The following is a 19,798-nucleotide window of genomic DNA, read 5'->3' on the forward strand; positions in this document are numbered from 1 at the left end:
TCACAAAAGACAGTGAGACGTTACCAAAAAAGTGCATTATTTTATTTATTTTGCAATAAGTGAGGATTAGACTGTAAGCGATTTTGAAGACAGTCACCCTTGGTGACACCCTTTTTTACAATTCTTGTAAATACGAAAAGACGTAGTATACCGGCCATAAAAGCATTTGTTAGATTTGTAGGACACGATTTCATCAGAATTTATTTTTAAATACTGACTAAGGAAACGATAATTTATTTTTAAAACTTTCAGTTCCTTTGGATTTAAGATAAATCAAGAAATAAAGAAAAATTTAAACAGTTCTAAACAGTTTTTATTTTTTTTAATTTGGAAAAAGAATATCGTCCAAAATTCAATAGAATTACATATCACAGCCAAATTTTCATGAAAAATATGATTTGCAAAATTTGAAAATGCAGCGGAGCAATTCTTTACAGGAAATGGATTTTATTTATATTTTGTTTATTTGGCTCAAACTTTCTGAAGTCCTTCCCTATGACCAAATAAGCCATTTTATTTGATTGGTTCACTCACATCTCTATTCAATTTTGGCAGCTGTCCATAGAAAAAATGATACGTAAATATTCTGAAATCTGAGCAATTCTCTACCAAAACCGGAAATGGATTTTACTTGTATTTTTTTATTTGGCTCAAACTTTGTGGGGGCCTTCCCTATGACCACATAAGCTATTTTGTGTCATTGGTTCACCCATACAAGTCTCCATACAATTTTGGCAGCTGTCCATACAAAAATGGTACGTAAATATTCAAACAGCTGTAACTTTTGACAGAATTTTCTGATAAATTGGTGTCTTCGGCAAAGTTGCAGGTATTGTTGAGGACTATTGAGAAAAAATAGGTACACGGAAAAAAATGCAATATTTTTCCAAAATTCATATTTTTTTTTATTTTCGAGATTTTTTTATATGTTTTAGGGGACAAAAATCCGCAACTTTTGAGCCATAGAGAAACATGGTCAAAAAATCTGCCGCCAAAATATGAATTTTTGAAAAAAATAGTGATTTTTGACAAAAATCGAAATTTCATACAAAACAATCGGACTAATGGTCCGATTTTCAATGTCTCTTAGACAATTTTATAGCAAATTTTCTGAACTTTTCAAAAAAAATATATTTTAAGAAATGGTCACTCATGGTCACTATTTTTAAAAATCTAAAAACTGCAAATATTTCGCTAAAATCAAACTTTCGGTGGCTATATCTTGAAAACGGAGCCCTTTATCAAAAAATCTTTGCAGTACTTTTTATGATTGCAAATTCAATTTTACATAAAAAAAATTAGGTGAAATTTTGTTTTGTACAAAATATCGATTTTTGTCAAAAATCACTATTTTTTCAAAAATTCATATTTCGGCGGCAGATTGATGAAACATTCGTAAAATTTTTCGATCTTTTCGAAAACAATATTTTCAAAATTTTTGAATCAAGGCTAACATTTGAAAAGGGCGTACTATTGAATGTTTGGCCCTTTTGAAAAGTTAGTCTTGATTCAAAAATTTTGAAAATATTTTTTACATTAGTTGCTGAGATATCGACATTAGAAAATGGTGGGTTTTTTTAATGAGACTTAGAAAACTTCAATTTTCCTGTTTCTTTTTGTTTAAGCCCCTGTATCTCATCAACCAGAGGTCCAATTTTCAATATCTCTTAGACAATTTTATAGCAAATTTTATGAACTATAAAAAAAAAATACAAATGGTCACTCATGGTCACTATTTTTATCTAATCTAATCTGGGAGGGGGAGGAAATGAGGATAGGAGAAAGGGAAGGTGGGAAAGGGATAATATGGATATATCATTTGATCAATAGAATATTATATAAAATAAGGGAAAAAAAACTTCTATCAAATAATGATAGATAAAATGGATAGATCTCACAAACTCCTGGGTCCAACTCGATATAACCGGAAAGTGTTGTTCCACAACGCCTTGATTGTTGCTCTTGGAAAACAGGCTGTTATCTCCACAATCCTCCTCATCAGCTGGAAAAAGACTTCTAATCCACCGGAACCGAAAAACCGCCAGAAAAGTTTCACTGCAGCAGAAGTCCATCGTAAAAGCAACTGCACCGGAACAGCAGGAACCATGAACCAATCCACATTGAAAGCGATCCACCAGAACTGAACTCCACTCGTAAATGAACTACACCGGAACTTTACTCCAACGGAAAACTTTAAAAAAAATCTTGAGGAAAATCCACTTCTTTGAAAAGAGAAAAAAACGCCAGCGAAAAAAACTTTCCGTCCGAACACGCGCGTAGGTTGCTTCGATCCTTCAATTTCCTCACTCATGGTCACTATTTTTAAAAATCGAAAAACTGCAAATATTTCGCTAAAATCAAAAAATCTGTAAAGTACTTTTAAATTGGAAATTCAATTTTACATTAAAAAATTACGTCAAATTGGTTTTTGCATGAAATTTCGAATTTACCAAAAATCATTTATTTTTTCAAAAATTCATAACTCGGCGGCAGATTTTTTGACCATGTTTCTCTATGGCTCAAAAGTTGCGGGTTTTTGTCCCCTAAAACATATTATCCTTAGCAAGATATTTTAACATTCTACGGTTCTAGAGAGCGTCAGTCTGGCTACTGCGCAAAGTGCGGCGGTCTGTTCTTAACTGTTGGTTGGCTGCGACTATAAAGCGCACTTTGATCAGCGCAACACATTTTACGACCACGTGTCACTCTAAGGTACCAAAAACCAGCATGGCATCCCGAGCATGCTTTGCTTATTTCAGATTTTTTGCAGCCACGTGACTTATTCAGATATGAAATCAAGCATGTTGATCGAGCATGTCAACAATTGAGCCTACTAAGGTACCTCTGCGATTTCCGCAACGGCGGGATACGATCGCAGCGGAATGATAATTAATCCTGATACCCGCAATATCAAAAAATCTCGAAAATAAAAAAAATACGTAATTTGGGAAATTGAGTTTTTGTGAAAAAAAAGTTGATTAAAAAATTTGCAATTTTTTTCTTCCGAGTACCTATTTCTTCTCAAAATTCTTTGGTCATAGGGAAGGCCCCCACAAAGTTTGAGCCAAATAAAAAAATACAAGTAAAATCCATTTCCGGTTTTGTGATCCGGACGTGATTGAAGAGGAGCTTCAACAGCTGTGTGAGTTGGCAGAGAATGACACATTGATGAGGGTTAACATGAAAGATAAAACCAAACTGCGATCGCATAAGTGATTCAAGGATTCTTTCAAAATCTATTAAACACCAAACACTGACAATGATAAACAAAAATTCAATATATTTTCTCGCGCCTTCAATATTTCTCTTTTTGCTGCTGTAATCTAATATCTGTACATAAAAAAAACTATTTGCGTAACGTGAACATAACAACTTGCTCGCCCGACACACTTAAGTGCTAATAACTTTTGATAGGGTTATCAGATCTTCGATGTTTCAGGCTCATTTGAAAGGTCTTTCAATTATCTAACTAACGATGGGTTGCATGAGGGACCCGGACATCATTTCCATCGAAATATCTGAGATCCGGCCTCCAAAAAGTGTATTAATAACATTTAAGTGTTAAGTTTTTAATACCTTTCTGAAAATGTATAGTATAACCACCCTTTTTACAATCTTCCGGACATACGCCAAAATCGTTTTTTTAGCATAACTTTTGAAGTACTTTACTAAACTTGCTGATTTTAAATAGAGACCTATGGGACCCCAAGACGGATCGAATGAGACTAATACGGTCAAAATCCGTTCATCCAGTCCGGAGATAATCGAGTGACAATTTTTTGTCCACCCACCTACACACATCCACACACACAGAAAAAAAAATCATGGTAATATTACATCTGGGAAGTGGTACATTTTTTATGTCAGAAAAAATGTGTAATTTTACCTCTAAAAATGTGTAATTTTACATCTTTTCTGGTGTAATGTCGCTTTTTCAGTCTAAATTGAGGTAAAATTACATCATAAAAGAGGTAATATTCAACCTTCCAAAATTACACCTTCCAAATTTACACAATTTTTTTCTGTGCAGACATTTGCTCAGAACATGATTCTGAGTCGATATGTATACGTGAAGGTGGGTCTACGAGGTCAAATTAAAAAGTTCATTTTTCGAGTGATTTTATAGCCTTTCCTCAGTAAGGTGAGGAAGGCAAAAAACAATTTTAAAACTCAAATATCATGAAAAAGTGCAAGCCAAATATTAAGCGCCAGGTTGCATTACTCCCATGTTCCAAAATATGGGAAATTCAATACAATTCCCTTATTTCTCAAGCTTGGGAGTGAAATTTGAAATTTCATAAAATGGCTTCAATTCAATTGTAAATATAACTTAAGTGGTCATAATTTTAGACCGGATTGAACAACTCACTTATTTTGAAGTTGATGTCAGTAATTGTTTGAAGTATCGATAAATAGTTCAAATTTCATCTATAAGAATGTATTTTCTCATGTATCCGGATGTTATATCATCATGTTATATATAATTGAAAGGTAAGGGAAAGTTATTCCAAAAGAGTCTAAAATTTTGAAGAATTGGCAACACAACTCGGCATTTTTTTAGCCGATGTCAGAAAATGCTTCAGTTTTGTCAAAGTGAGATAGATTTGGGATCTTGTGAATAACCTGTCAATAAATAACATTGAAAATTTCGGGTATAAATGGTATGGAATCACTAAGCAACCATGTGCACCCCTTACATTGCTAAATTGCAAATAAATGTGGATGCGCATGGTTGCTCAAGATGATTCCATACCATTTACACCTGAAATTTCCTATTTTATTTATTGGACGGGAATTAACAAAAAAAAACATTTCTGTCGATTGTAGCGCGTTCGAGGAGCCCAGATCTATCATACCTGGACAAAACTGAAGCGTTTGCAGACATCAACTTAAAATTTTAATTAAAGTTAAAAATGTCGAATTGTGTTGCCAGATCTCCAAAATTTTAGACTCTTAAAATGTCTTTCAAAAGTAATGGAAAAACTATTTATAACATGATAATATTTGATATGATTTTCGGTCATTTATCTAACTACCGGATTCAAGCGAAGACACATTATAATAAATAAAATTTGAACTACTTACCGAAACTTAAGCCAGTTTCTCATAATCTGTTATGAATCTAATTAATTTTACAGTTGAGTAAGCTTCTATTTTTTTCTCTATTCGAAATTGTTACCCATGAATTTTGCAATTTTACATAAAAGTCTTTTTAAGAATGAATTTCTATTTCTTTACGGTTTTGAGTTAGCAAATCATTGCAAAACTTTTTTTTAGTTGAAAAACAAAAAAAAATGAAAGGCTTATACCACTCCTCCGTCACGAGATTTGGATCAAAATTACCCCTTAGCCGGGACCATGGTGTAGGGGTAAGCGTGATTGCCTCTCACCCAGTCGGCCTGGGTTCGATCCCAGACGGTCCCGGAGGCATTTTTCGAGACGAGATTTGTCTGAGCACGCCTTCCGTCGGACGGGAAGTAAATGTTGGCCCCGGACTAACCTAAAGAAGGTTAGGTCGTTAGCTCAGTCCAGGTGTAAGAGTCGTCTCCCTGGGTCCTGTCTCGGTGGAATCGCTGGTAGGCAGTTGGACTAACAATCCAAAGGCCGTCAGTTCGAATCCCGGGGTGGATGGAAGCTAAGATGTAAAAAGAGGTTTGCAATTGCCTCAACAATCAAGCCTTCGGACACCTAGTTTCGAGTAGGAATCTCGCAATCGAGAACGCCAAGGCAATGCTGTAGAGCGAATAATTTGATTGATTAAATTTTCACGATAATTGAAGTGGATCCACGTCAACAACTGTGTGAGTTGGCAGAGAATGACCCATTGATGATGGTTAGAATGAAAGATAAAACTAAACTGCGATCGCATAAATCGTTCAAGAATTTCTTTCAATATCTATCAAACACCAAACATAGTCAATGATAAACAAAAATTCAATATATTTTCTCGCGCCTTCAATGTTTCTATTTTTGCTGTAATTTAATATCTGTACATAAAAAAAACTATTTGCGTAACGTGAACGTAACAACTTGCTTGCTTTAATACGCCTTCTTTTTCAAGTGCTAACTATTTCAAAGATGTTGTTGTGTCCAATTCTTAAAACTCGTCTCTTCCCAGACTGGACTTGAACTGGTGCGGTAACTCAGACTTTTTTGCAGGGCAAACAATCGGGTGTAAAATTTAACTTTTTGTTTTTGTTCTAATTTTCTGCTTCCTCCCGCGCCTTTGGTTCCAGTATATAACTTGTTTTATTGAATAATATTGTCTCATTACTTTCTCCGTCGACCTTTTCAGGACTCTTGTTTTTTTTTCTTCTTCAAGTTTTAGATTGTGTAAAATGTGATTCATTTTTGGATTTCTAATTTATTTCAGAATTCAATTCTACTACACACAGTTATCGACAAGTGGTCTTCTGAATGATAGAGAATGTTGGTTTATTTGCTAGTTTTCTTCAAGTTTTAACTACATTCAAGTTTCTCTGGTAAAAAGATTTTTTCTTATGTTTTTTTGCTTTTAGGAGCGATATCTAGATTGTTTCGATATTTGTTTGGAAAAAGGATCACGAAGAAATGTGTAGATGTGTGTAGGTTGTGCTTTTTTTTTGTTTTTCATTAAATACCATGTAATGCTGTTGCTTTATTAGATGAGATTTCCTAAATTCTACCGTTTGAAGTTGTGAATACATTGGATAAATGTGACCTATAGACGAGAGGAGTTGCTAAAAGACGAATGATGATTCTAAGTCGCAAGTTTTCACTACTAAGTTTCTGAAAAAGGCTGTGGAAATCCCAGTTTTAAGTACAAAATCTAACTTGTTCACAATTGAGGAGGCTTTTGAGGAGTTTAGTTCATGTTCGCACAATTCCAAGCATCTCAAGCGAATGCGTGTGGAACTTTTAGGGGAAAGATGCGTTTAAAAGTGCGCTTTGCTGACAACCTCAAGATTCCTTCGTTAAAACCTTGTTTATTTTTTGCTTTTGTCACGTATTAAGTGTATGGACTAACTTTTATTTTTCAAACCGCCAAACTGGATTTCTTCTTTTCCCAGTTTTCGTCTAAAATAGAAACTGTTGCTGTTATTCATCAGTCGATTGGTTGTGGTTGTTGACGCTTCTTGGCAGTTCTTTGGATAGGTTGCGTTCTCCTTCTTCACTTTTGCCAATTAAAAATCAGTGCTCAATCTTAATAAATCGCTAACTGCACCTAACTAACGCATGCCGATTGATGCTGCTGCTGCTGCTTCCTTCCGCAAAAAACTCTATCTCTATTACTCTGTGGGGGTGTATAATGAGTGGGGTTCGTTTCCTCTACCTCTTCTCCGATAATATGTTTCGATTTCTATGCTGATATCTGCTTTTCATTCTTCGTATATTGCCAAAAGCATCCTCTTTTTGACTTTCTTGATCCAATTAACCTTATGTATCCTATCTTCTTGTTTTCTTTTTTCTCTGTGGGGATTTTGTTACTTAAAATCTTCGAAAATGTACAACATTTGATTATGGTTCTAATTTATATACACAAGAGCAGCAACTACAGGGATATTTCAACATTCGAATTTTTCAAACAAGTTCAGATATCCAGATCAAAGAATTGCATTGATTGAAACTAAACTTTGCAGCAGTCCTTTACGTGAGTAATTCTGAACAATTTCTCAATTTCTTTGAGATTTTTAATTTTGTGTTTTTATTTTGAATGAAACTTTGTCCATGCATTCCCTGCGTCAGAAGAAGTCGTTTTGCAGTCCAGATTCGATTATCCGAAGGCCTCGCAATAATTTCACTTCGGATAATCTAAACTTCGAATAATCGAATCAAAAATTATTTTTTTTCGCTGTCTATTTTTTTATTGTAGAGCTTATGTATGGACCCTAAACTACGCTAAAGTGATTTTAAATTTTTGAATTCAAGAAGGCGGCAAATATGGCAGTTACGAAATATTGAAAAAAACATTTTAATATGTAATAGGCAATCAACTTTTCAAATTTGCATAAAATGGTGTCGTAGAACTCGAATTTGATGTTCAAAACAAGAAAAAGTAAAAAAATGAAAAAAATTCGATTATCCGAAGTCCCATACAAACCTTCGGATAATCGACCTTCGGATAATCGAAACTTCGGATAATCAAGGCTTCGGATTATCGAGTCTGAACTGTATCTGTTTTTCCTTACAAGGCTCTATTCAATTTTGCGGGCTGGTACACCAAAATGGGAATGTTCAATTCAATTCAATTAGTTTTTATTAGTAAATAATCAATTCACAATATCGTAATTTTATAACCTAATAGAGTTTTGGAGTACCTTTCAACTATGATTTGTACTATAGTTCATTTTGATGTAATTGGATATTCTAACAATGGATTTGCCAAGAGAAGCAAAATGGGAATGTGAATATTCGAAAATCTGTATCTTGAGAAAGGATTGATTTGGTGTATTCGGCAAAGTTGTATGTTATGATCAGATCTTTCCAGAAAAAAATAAGTACACGGAAAAATTCTCTATTTTGTTTTCTGACTTTTTATCACTAAAAGCTGCAGTCTCGAAACAAGTAATTCTCGAGATTTTTTGAAGGTTTAGTGGACTGAAAAAAGCGTTTTTTTTTTTTTCGCTAAAGTTTACGTAGTGCAAAATCTAGTACTGGAGGTATTAATTATCGAAAAACGTGATTTATGAAAAAAAAAATCCGAAAATATTGTCAAACAACATTTTAAAAATCATTTTCAGATGAAAATGAAACTTGCAATTGAAAATGACTTATTTTTTTTTTCAAGTGCTCTGATTTCAGCTATTTCGGGTCAATTATTTTGAAAGATAGCATTTATCTTAGAAACCAGCCTTCCGATCAATAAAGTCGTATTTGAAAATGATTTTTGAAAAAAGCGACATCATTATCGACTTTTTTTTCAAATTTATTACATTTTTTCAAATTTGTATTCCTCTGGTGTCCAATTTTGCACCCTTCTTGCAGAAAAGATGCTTACTTAAATTCCCTGATATAAATAAAAGTCTCAAAAATAAAAAAACGATTTTTACTTTTGTTGATAGTCAAACAAATATTTAAATCGGGATTTTTTTTTCGTGAACCCATTTTTTCTGTAACCTCCAGGGCTCCGTCGACGGGCTGATAGGCATTACCGAACCAACATGAGATGTTTTGCTGAAGAATTTGAAAACAACCCCTTTTTGTGGAAACATCTACGGCCTATTAACCCTCTACAACCAAACCCCGCCTCTAGACGGGCTTCGATTTAAAAAATCGCCAAAAATCCGTTTTTCAACCAATTTTTGATCTTCAAAAAGCATTGGAAAGAAGAACTTTTAAAATTTTGGAAAATTTTAGGGTTGGAAGTTTGACTTGTTTTATGTGACTTTGCCAATGTTTTAAAAAATGTAATTTTTTTAGGGGTCAACTTTGGCTGTGTTTTTTACTAACATTTCCTATATTTTAAGTAAAAATAAGTATGCAGTAATTTTTCTAGTGCCCCAGACTATGCCTCTACGCATTTATTTACAATTTAAATGATAATGGTTCCATTTTATAGCAGAAAATATGAAAAACATGCAAAAAATTGAAAAAGTTACTGTAAAAACATGAAAAAATTAGAGAGGCAAAATGTAATGATAGGAGGTGGTAGAGTAGGTCAGATACTACCAAAAACAAACATAAACTTAACAAGATAAATGCAAATTAAAATACTAAAAATGAAACAAGAAAAACATAAAACAAGAAAAGTAAAGTTTTTCGTAGAACAAAAGTTGCTCAAAATGACCTCCTGAACACGGGAAAAAATTTCGAAAATTTCGAAAAAAAATTGGGCAGTAGAGGGTTAATAAATGTGACAAAGTACATAAAACTTTCAAAATTGTTATTAATAATAAAAAAAAACAATTAATTTATTCAATATTTCAGGTTATCGAGGTTATTGCCGCCGAACTACCGCGGTGGAAAAAATAGCAATTGAAAGTTGATTTTGCTGTAATTTTTTCTTGCTTTGAATATTTTTAAAACTTTCAGCTTGAAACTCATTACAACCTTTGAAACAGCCAAAAATTTGTTCTCCGGCTGTCATGCGGCCATTTTCCTGCGGTCATATTAACGGTCTAATTATTGACACCCGTGATAATATGTAAACAAAACATAACTTCATAGCGCTTAAGATATTAAGAAATCGCTTCCAACTACCGGCAACATGTTCTTTTGCACATTAGTTAGTCACTCACTTGAAAAATAATCCCAAAGCACGTTTATACCTCGGCTGAAGAAAGCCGAGCGAGAGGCGAAGGCAAATAAAGAACAAAGGGTGGCAACCAACACCACCAGGTGCGCCTGTTGGAGTTAGCCAGTGATGCCAGGAAGCTTTCTCTATAAATGCTTCTTTTTGTGATTGTTAGCTTAAATTTCGCCACGAATGGCAGCATTAGGCAGTCACAAAAGAGCACTGAAAGAAAAAAGAACTAAGCTGAAAATTGAAAAATGGGCGTGGCCTAATGCATTCTCGTCTGGTTAGAATACATTTGAGAATATATTTTTTTAAATGCTTGTAAAAGGAATAGAATAACTTTTAGTAAAAGTGAAAATAAACAGAACTTTTCACAAAAAGTTGCTCTACTCTTTGGTGTTAATTTCAAGGAACACTCCAGATTATCCAGCATCATTCAAACACGACCGCTTATTTGGTTTAAAATGGGTATATTTCCCCTATAAAAAAATTCCCCTGTGCACGTTTTTAAAAAGGCATAAAAAAAACTTTTAAAAATGCTTGAGGTTTCTACTTTTCCGGGAATCAAAATTAAGGATCAAACACTATTTCAATTTATTTAAAAGTTTTGCAGAAAATACAATAAACCAGATATGTTGCATAATTTTGCAGAATACAAAAATAAACAATACAATTCTTTGAAACTGGAAATTTCCCAACTTGATACCATTATCCTAACTCAATTTCACGCATGCATGCATCCCGCTCTTTAACTCTATCAAAAATAAACTTTAACAATTCGATACTGTATCCGGTGCTCGTCGTTCGCGTTCCTTACAAATTTGGATTAAAAAGTGATGACGGGATAAACTCAATTGTCGTGATGTGTGTGTGCCCTAACTGTGCGTGACTCCTTAACAACTAACCCCGTGGTTCACCTAAAATCAGCACATGGTCTCGTTAAAGGGCGGGTCGGTGTCCTCATCGGTGCTACTCTTAATGTTCGACGACAGCTTGGCGATCTCGTCCTGCACCAGGTTGGTGCTGATGCACGGAATGGGCGCCGGTGCCGGCTCCCGCAGCGAGGCCGTATGCGTGTCGTCGGTGCTGGTCGAGCTGCTCTCCTTGAGCAGCGACATGACGGACTTGGTGCCGAGGACGGACAGGTTGTCGAAGAAGCGGTTCGATGGTTTGGGTTTGCTGGAAGGCGGGGCGAGTCGTTCGAGGTTTTCCGGGATCGATCCGGCGGCGGCGCCCGGGCCACTTTTGTCGATACTGAGTTGCTTCTTGAGGAAGCTTTGACGCGTCGTCGAGGTGGAATTGGTCGTGTCGGAGTTTTGGTGGACGAGCGACGCACTGCCAAGCGATGCCGTACGCTTGGTGAAACCTGTCCGGTCTTCCGGTGGGCCGAGATTCGCTGAACCGGCGAGCATCTCGATCACCGTCGAGTTGAGGCTCGTTTCGCCGTCCATCGAGAGGTCGTTCGTGATGGACGAGTTGTCCACGTTGATCGAGCTGTTGGTTTCGTTCGAGCTTTGCTTGATGAACCGGTACGGCTGCAGCGAATACTCCGTGTCCGTGCTCGAGTTCTTCTGCAAACTTTCGCACGACTTTTTGTAAATTCTCCCCCCATCAAACGACGACGGATTTAAGTATGACGATTGCAAAAACTGCGAATTCCTCGGGGAATTCTGACTGGATAAGGACACTGGGGAATTTTTTGAGTCTCGCATCGAATTCCGATTCGACGCCGACGTCTGCCGCTCATTTCTAATACTATAATGCTCCTCATTGGCACCCACACTCTCCGCCAGCGACAAAATGTTACTCTTCGAAGGCGTCACCGGCAGCTCGATCGCCGTCTCCCTCCGCAGCATCTTCCGACCCCCTCCATCTTCATGAAAGTCATCAAACATGTCGTCACTGTCTTCCACCGAACCTCGCGTCTGCAGAATCCGCTCCATCATCAGATAGTCGCTGTCCTCGCACTCCTTCAGGTGCTGTTTCTCGATCAGCGCCGCAAACTCCGGATTGCTCAACTCGTTCACGTTCTTCGGCCGGTCATCGGTGCCGCCCCGTGACGAAGTCGGTGAGGTTATCATGTGGCACACACTCTCCAGCTCGTCAGTGATGGACGTGTACTCCTGGTGGATCTGCAGCAACAGGTGGCGCCCCTTGGCCACCGGACGCTGGACGGCTGCTGGAGAGAAAGGAAAAGGTTAGTAAGGATTTTTAAGTACAACGGTAAAAAAAACACTTTCGCTCGATTCAGTCTATTTGACTGCTGGACTCAATTCGAAACATTTGCTCTTACTTTACTCCGCAAATAATGCCATTTTTCGACTTTCTTGGATTTATTACGTGTGAGGGTTGCCAAAGGTTTACTGCAGTTCTTTCAAACATTCGTCGGTAAGAACTAATAATGTTATAGACCAAATAAAAATACACTTTGAATATCAGGTCACAGCCCATGTCAACGATTTCCTACTTTTTTAAATGAACGAATATTGGAGCTAGTACTGCGGTCTTAAGTAATTTTCAAAAGTAGAACATCATTGAGATGGTTAAATTACCGTTGGACAAAAGGTCGAAGTCCCTCTACATCCAGTTCAAACATGGCCGAACCGACGACAACGAATACATCCAGTAGTGGAAAGGAAAGTGAAGATTTTCGAGGTTTTCCAGATGTTGAAATCAATCAGCTGAGCTGGTATAGCCAGAAAGAGCAAATTGGTAGTGGCAGATTTGCCGGAAATATGTTTCAGGCGTTCGAAAAGAGTGCGAAAATCTAACTTGAATTCGGAATTTAAATACTCCTAGATTTTAAATACTCCTAGAATTAATATATAAACTGATTGAACGTGAAATCACTTAAATTTTTCTAAATTGTTTTGTTATCAACTAAGAATTAGTTTTTTTTTTCTAGGGGGGAGAACATGTTCCGGTTGACATCTGTCAAGTATCTCACGTTAGCAGCTCTGCCAACGATGTAAAACGGTCTTCAGCAGATACTTTGAGATAAAGATTAGTACCAACGTGAAATTCTTGACAGATGTAAAAATGAACAGGATGAAACAAAGAGCTCGAAAAAAAAACGCAGTACCTAAAATTGTACGAAATAGACGTGTTATTATGATCTCTTATCCGACCGTATACTCAAGCAAAAGTTTATTTGTTTTGATTTTGATTGGACAGCATGCATATCCAGCGCCACCTTTTCTGCTGGAAGACGGGTCGAATCCCGAAGACAGCTAGAAAGATCACAGCTTCAAGAAGGATGTCGTGCCAGTAAATAAAACTTAGCCCATGAACTCCATGACTGAACAAAAGAACAAGACACTTGAAATTCACGTCTGTGTTTGGGAAGTGCATTTTCAGGGGGAAATGCTATGCATTTTGTGTACTTGAAGTTTCGGTGGTGGTTTTGGTTTTGGTTTTTGATGAAACTTTGTATACATTTTCTGATCTTTAGAACAACGAAAATTTTTAAAGTTTGGTCTAGAACAATTATAGAATATGAAATGAGTTGAATTAGCTTTAAGACGTGTAAGGACTTCATAATTTAAAGCAGGGGTGCCCAACCTTTTGGCCCTGCGGGCCAGATCTGATTTTTCTAAAGCAGAGGCGGGCCGGAACTAATGTTGGTTAAAGTAAAAAACAGTAAATATTTTTTTGCATAAAATTTATTTTAATAGGTTAATTGAAAAAAACAAATACATAAACAAGTGTTGTAAATAAGATTCAAATAACTTGATTTTAAGAAAGAAATACAAAGATTACTTTCAAAGATGTGTTTATTTGATTTACTTTTATTTTGTTTTGGACAAAATTGTATTGTAATTGTTTTTGTCGATTGAAATTTAATTCTCTGACATCATTAACTAACAAAAATAACAAAATTTCGTCGTTGCAAGTTTTTCTGCAAGTTTGAAAAATCAACGAGACAAGATAAAATTTCTTAAAACGAAATTTGGATTCAAACCTTCTCTACGAAAAAACATTTTTTGCGTTGTTGTGCACCTTTATACAAATATTTTACAAATGATTTTAGAATTATTTTAAAGACATGAAATTTAAAAAAATGTATACAAATATATATCTGATTCGTCATTTTTCAAATTTCTTAGAATTATTGAAGATTATGAAAAAAATGCTATCTGATTTCTTGACTTCTTTATATTGTATTTTTTTTATATTTGCAGCGATCTATATTTTCAATATGATTAATTTGCCTTTTTTAAGCTTTTTCACAGCAAAACTTTATCATTGAAAAGTTGCTCTGAAAAAAATAATAATTAATCAAAATCCTCAAAAAAGAAACAATTGAATTAGAAATAAAAATAGCCAAAACTTTAAGAAATTAGAATTCAGTGTCTTTTGCAATCTTTTCGCATATTCGCATATTGAAATGATAAGAATTGAATTCAAACATAAAGAATGTTTAGATGTGAAATAAAATCATTTAAAAAAAATACAAAGGCATAATCCTAACAAACGTTGAATTAGCAACATTATACGTCAAAAGCAAAATGAACAAATAAATGTTTTGTTATAATATCTTAAAAATTGATCTCAAGATATTTTTCTTTATTTAGACATTCAATTTATTTATAGAATATTTTATAAAGGGCCGGTCATAGAACTATTCTGAAAAGCCGTCACGGGCCGGATGAAATGGCTTCACGGGCCGGATCCGGCCCGCGGGCCGGACGTTGGGCAGGCCTGATTTAAAGTTTCAATAATACTCACGTTGATCATTCCCACTATCCGGCTCCGACTGCGTCACACTGTGCTGCCGCTTGACAAAGCTCAACTGGTACAAACTGTTCTGGGACTTGTTCATGTCGAACCCGGAAGCACTCTCGGAATTCCTCCTTCCTCCACCTCCTCCTCCTCCCCCAGCCGCTCCTCCACCACCCATCGAGCTGTTCCTCCGCCTCGCCGCGGCCGCCCTCTGCCGCAGTCCGTCAAAGTTGGCCGGGTCGATGATGTCCTCGCCGGATTCGTCCCCGATCAGCGTCCGATCGTCGCAGTTCTCCAGCGGCGTCAACGTGTCCTTGCTTTCCGTGCTGGCCGTGTCCTGGCGCACGTTCAGGAACGGGGTCTTTGCTTGCTTGCTGGTCGAACTGGCCACCCCCGCGGATTCCACCGGCGAGAGCGCTTTCGACGACGGGGGCAGGAACATTTCCGAGTCTTCCGAGCGCATCGAAAGCTTGCGCGGTTCGTGCGATCCCTGGCGTGGGTGAAGGGGGAGAGAATGTTAGAAAGGGATGACTTTGTGAAGGGGGAGATCTGCGCGTGTAGCAATTCTAAAGGAGTTGAGTGGCGGAGAAATAGGAGAACTACGCAAACGCTAATAGGTTCTGGTTCTACGGAATATATGCGAAAAAAGTTGGCATTGCAGTGAGTGAGAATCTAAAAATAGTTTTTTTTGTGAAATTTTCTGGAAAATCGATTTGTTTAAAACAATTTATTGATTAATAATAAACTAGTCAATAATACAAAGTGTAAACTAACAGGATATCGTTACCAAATAAATTACAATTACAATTACAATTACAATTACTTAAAAATAAAACGCATTTGATCCTAAAGATTATCTGATCGATTTTTGTATCTTTGGCAAATTCGCCGATTATTATTAGGTTCGGTTGTTTTCTACTTATTTTTTGATTTTGATTTTGAAATCCAAGATGGTGGCAAAAATGTTGGTGATGATATATTGAGAAATGCATTTGGTATTTTAAAAGATAATCAACCTTTCAATTTTTATTAAAAAGGGGTCGCGGAGCTTAAATTGTACGTCTTAAAAAACACAAAAAAAATGTGTTGTTCATGATTTGATTATCCGAACTAAAACATGAATGAATGACGATAACATTGAAAAAAGTCTTGTCAAGGCACATATTTAAATAAATCAATACTTTTATTTATCATACAGATCTTGAATTGCTTGAAAATTTGCATTATTCAACTTATTAAGCTGAAGAGTTGATTAAATATATATAAAATTAAAAGAAAAGGCACGATAACATCGATTTCCCACAAAAAATGTTTTATTTGCACAAAGCGCACAGTAAATACGCCGAAAGGGTTAGAAAAAGTCGGTGAACAAAAACAAGACACGCACACACACACACTAGGCAAAGGCACGTGGTGGTAGTGGAGTGGGTGGCAGCTAAAACGTGTGTGTATCACAACCAACAGGTCCAACAGTACTCACTGAATGGGTCTTTTCCGGCGACCGGTCGCTCTCATTCTCCTCCGGTACCGTCCTCACCTCAAAGTGCATCCCGTCGTCGAAGATGTACGCGTCGGGGCGAACCTCCGTCAGCGATCGGTTCATCTTCCGCCTCGGATTGACCGGATTTGCGGGGATTATGGGGATGATGTTGCTATCGGTCTCCGAGATGGTCCGAGCGCGCGAGTCGAACACGATTCCCGGTCCTACCGTGGGGACACTCGCTATGGCACCGATTCCACCCGTCCCGCTGACGTTGCTGTTGGAACCGTTCAGGTTGTCCTGGATCTGCGTGTGCGCGGACATGAACCGGTGGATAACCGCCAGGTGGGACAGAATCTGATCCGCTGATTCTTCTACCTTCCTCAGCCTAAACTCGATGTTCTGCACCGTGGCCGTCTGGATGTTCTCCTTCTGGTTAATGTCCTCGATCTTCTGCGACATGTTTTCGACCCGTTCGTCCGTGTTCTTGATGCGCTCCTCGGTGGACTGCTGCAGCAGAACGTCCTGCTCGCGGAAGTAACCCTCGACGCACTCCTCCTCAAAGTCGTACAACCGCTCCATGTCCTCCTTCTCGAGGAACAGCTTGAGGCCGTTGTCCCGGGACTGCTGGAGGCCTTTCGCCTTGCGCACACAATACTTGAGAAAGGAGTAAAAGTGGCAAAAGGCGATCAACGGCGGCGGGAGAACCGGCTTCTGCTGGTACTCCATCACGACGGTGAAACGCTGGAACATCCAGACCTGGGAAATGGAATGGAAGTTTATCAGATTGAATGTTGGTCATTCAAAATTGATTCATACCTGATGCGACACGGAGTTGACCTCAATGTAGATATTGTTGAACACCGCAATGAGCAGATTGATGAGCAAGATGTTGGAAATCAAGAGATAACCCGTCATGACGATGGGCGTAATCCAGTGACCTAAAATAGGAAGATTAATACACTAAAAAACAAATTAAATTTTCATTTTAAAAACGCACCCGTCACGCACATCGGCTGCGAGGGATCCTCCCCGCACGGTGGATCAATATGGTCGGCAAACACCTCTCCGTACAGCATGAAGTACGGCTGGTAGTACACCTCGCGGATCAACCGCCAGCTGGCGTCGTTGTTCGGGAACAGAATGGCCTGCCTGCTGACCCCGAAACTCATCAGCACCACCAGCAACAGCACCACGAAATAAATCATGTTCTTCACCATCTTGCCCATCATTGTCACCAGCGGTCCTGAAGGGGGGGCAAAAAAATTCGAAACAATTAAAAAATGCCAGCAATAAATCAACCCAGCCCAACTGACCGAGGTACTTGTTGACGCCCAGGATGTTCAGGATGCGCAAGTACCAGTAGATGCTGTCCACGCAGTAGATGACCCGGCCGACGTCCATTGTGTACGGCCGAAAGCGCAGCACCAGCCCGATGAGGAAGAAGATGATGGCGGCCGCGTCGCACGGGTTCCACATGTTCCACGCCCAGACGGAGAATTTGTGGCTGGTGAAAAAAGGGTGGAAGGAAAGAAGGGTAAATTTTAATATATGTCCGCATAGTATGAGTTGAATAATTGTCAAGTAATTTGAAATTGGAGTCGGCGAGGATGAGAATGCTGACCGGTTTCACCCAGGACCCGGGAAGAGCATACCACAAAGAGGATTCTGTGAACGGATCGCATTTCACAGAATCTACAGACTAGGATGGATGCGTGGACATACCGTTCAGAACGCTATGAGTTATGATTGCATTCAATGGTTTGTTAATAGTGTTTTCATTTTGAATGATGATAGGTGATTTTAGTGCGCTCATTGGAAAATGTAAAACAAAACTGAAAGAATTTTGCTTCAATTCTTTATTGTATTTGAAGGAACTTCCAATATTATTTTTACATTATTCTCTCATAAGTGGCTCGGCAAAGTCAGATCCCTTAAAAGAGTAAATATGCTCACTGGGAATACTGACCGGTAGGGGATGGGTTTCGACTAGCGGCGTGCTGGGTTTCCAATCCAAAGGTCGTGAGTTCGATTCTCGTACCGGGATGATGAAGTTTACGAAAAAGTTCTGATATTTTTGGGTATTTTTTTTCAAGAAGTAAAAAAAAAAATTTAAATGAAATATACGGACCAGTGCACAGTGGTCCAGATTGCAAAATTAAGTGGAAAATGGATATTCCGAAAAATTGTTCAGTTTTGGAGCTTTGGTTTCTTCAGAAGAGTTGTTGTAAATGAAAAGGGGCAACTTTTGGTTTGGTTTAAAATAAGGGTGGTTCACGATTAGGGTGATTTTGAAAATCTAACTTTACAGGCATATTTTTAAGGAACTTTTATGTCTTCTAAAAAGTTGTTGGGCTTGCCAATTCCAGCAACTTTGTCGAAGACGCCAAAATTTTAACTCGTAATCTACGCCTTCTATGACCAAATTTATTGAAAGCATCTGAGCAAACCTTCAAAAATCAGTTTTTTGAACGTGGCAATTCAGGGTTAAGTTTTAGAGAAAAGTGATATTCGGAGCACTTTTAGAGCTCTAAAAAACAAACATTTTTATTTGTTGACATGTCAATTTGGACTTAAGGGTCAAAAGTTACAGCCATTTTAAGGTAAAAAAGATGCAAATTTAAAACTTAAATATCTCGAAAAGGCACAAGCCAAATATAAAGCACCAGGTTGCATTTGAAAGAGGAAATCTAGCACTACAAACGCTGAAAAAATCTCAGAGGTGTTTTTCTCTTAACTCGAGATATTTTCATTTGAAAAAGTTTAATTTTCAAGGGAAAATCAGATGCGACCACCCTAATGAAAATCAAAAATTGTCCAAATATATGATTTTCCATGTAATTTTGCCCGCTGAATCTGAATCTGCCCTAATAATTATCGATTTTTGATCATAATTTGGTCATAAATGATAATTTTACATGGAAACCCAAAAAATGACAAAAAAACGATTTTTCGATACTTTGTCTTGATTATGAGGGCAGATTCAGATTCAGCGGGCAAAATTACATGGAAAATCATATATTTGGACAATTTTCGATTTTCATTAGGGTGGTCCCATATGGTTTTCCCATGAAAATTAGACTTTATCAATATTTCAAAATGTTATTTGACCAAAATATTCTCTACTGTTGAGAGCATTCCAGAAAAAAAAGTTACAATAATTATTTTTTTACCATAGAATGTTGGTGACATTTTTTCGAAATTCATTGCTTCTGCAAGCTTCTGAAAAATATATTTAAGAATAGTTCTTTTAAAGTGAGCAACTCTCAACGAAATCGAACATTTTGGTGCATATTTATTATGTTTTTTTTTTGGCCCAATGTGGAGTCCTTCCTTATGAAGCCATTTTATGTGATTGGTTCACTCATACAAGTCTCCAT

The 19,798-nt window shown here is 37.3% G+C and overlaps 1 protein-coding gene across 21 annotated transcripts in view; it reads right to left on the reverse strand.

Moving 5' to 3' along the window:
• Window positions 1-10,644: 10,644 nt before the first annotated feature.
• LOC6047935 (transient receptor potential cation channel trpm) overlaps window positions 10,645-19,798 on the reverse strand; it is a 222,908-nt gene continuing 213,754 nt past the window's right edge. For 17 of the 21 annotated variants that reach the window (XM_038259306.1, XM_038259303.1, XM_038259295.1 and 14 more), the window contains 6 exons: window positions 17,735-17,925; window positions 17,419-17,664; window positions 17,238-17,359; window positions 16,419-17,177; window positions 14,945-15,428; window positions 10,646-12,395 (listed from right to left, as the gene is read on the reverse strand). In XM_038259306.1, coding sequence (XP_038115234.1) covers window positions 11,140-12,395; window positions 14,945-15,428; window positions 16,419-17,177; window positions 17,238-17,359; window positions 17,419-17,664; window positions 17,735-17,925 — 3,058 coding nt within the window. In that variant the 3' untranslated portion in view covers window positions 10,646-11,139. Of the gene's footprint in view, window positions 12,396-14,944; window positions 15,429-16,418; window positions 17,178-17,237; window positions 17,360-17,418; window positions 17,665-17,734; window positions 17,926-19,798 lie in introns of all 21 variants that reach the window. The other 4 variants (XM_038259307.1, XM_038259287.1, XM_038259290.1 and 1 more) reach the window with 3 other exon arrangements.

Source organism: Culex quinquefasciatus, chromosome 3 (assembly GCF_015732765.1).
Source record: "Culex quinquefasciatus strain JHB chromosome 3, VPISU_Cqui_1.0_pri_paternal, whole genome shotgun sequence".
NCBI lineage: Eukaryota > Metazoa > Arthropoda > Insecta > Diptera > Culicidae > Culex > Culex quinquefasciatus.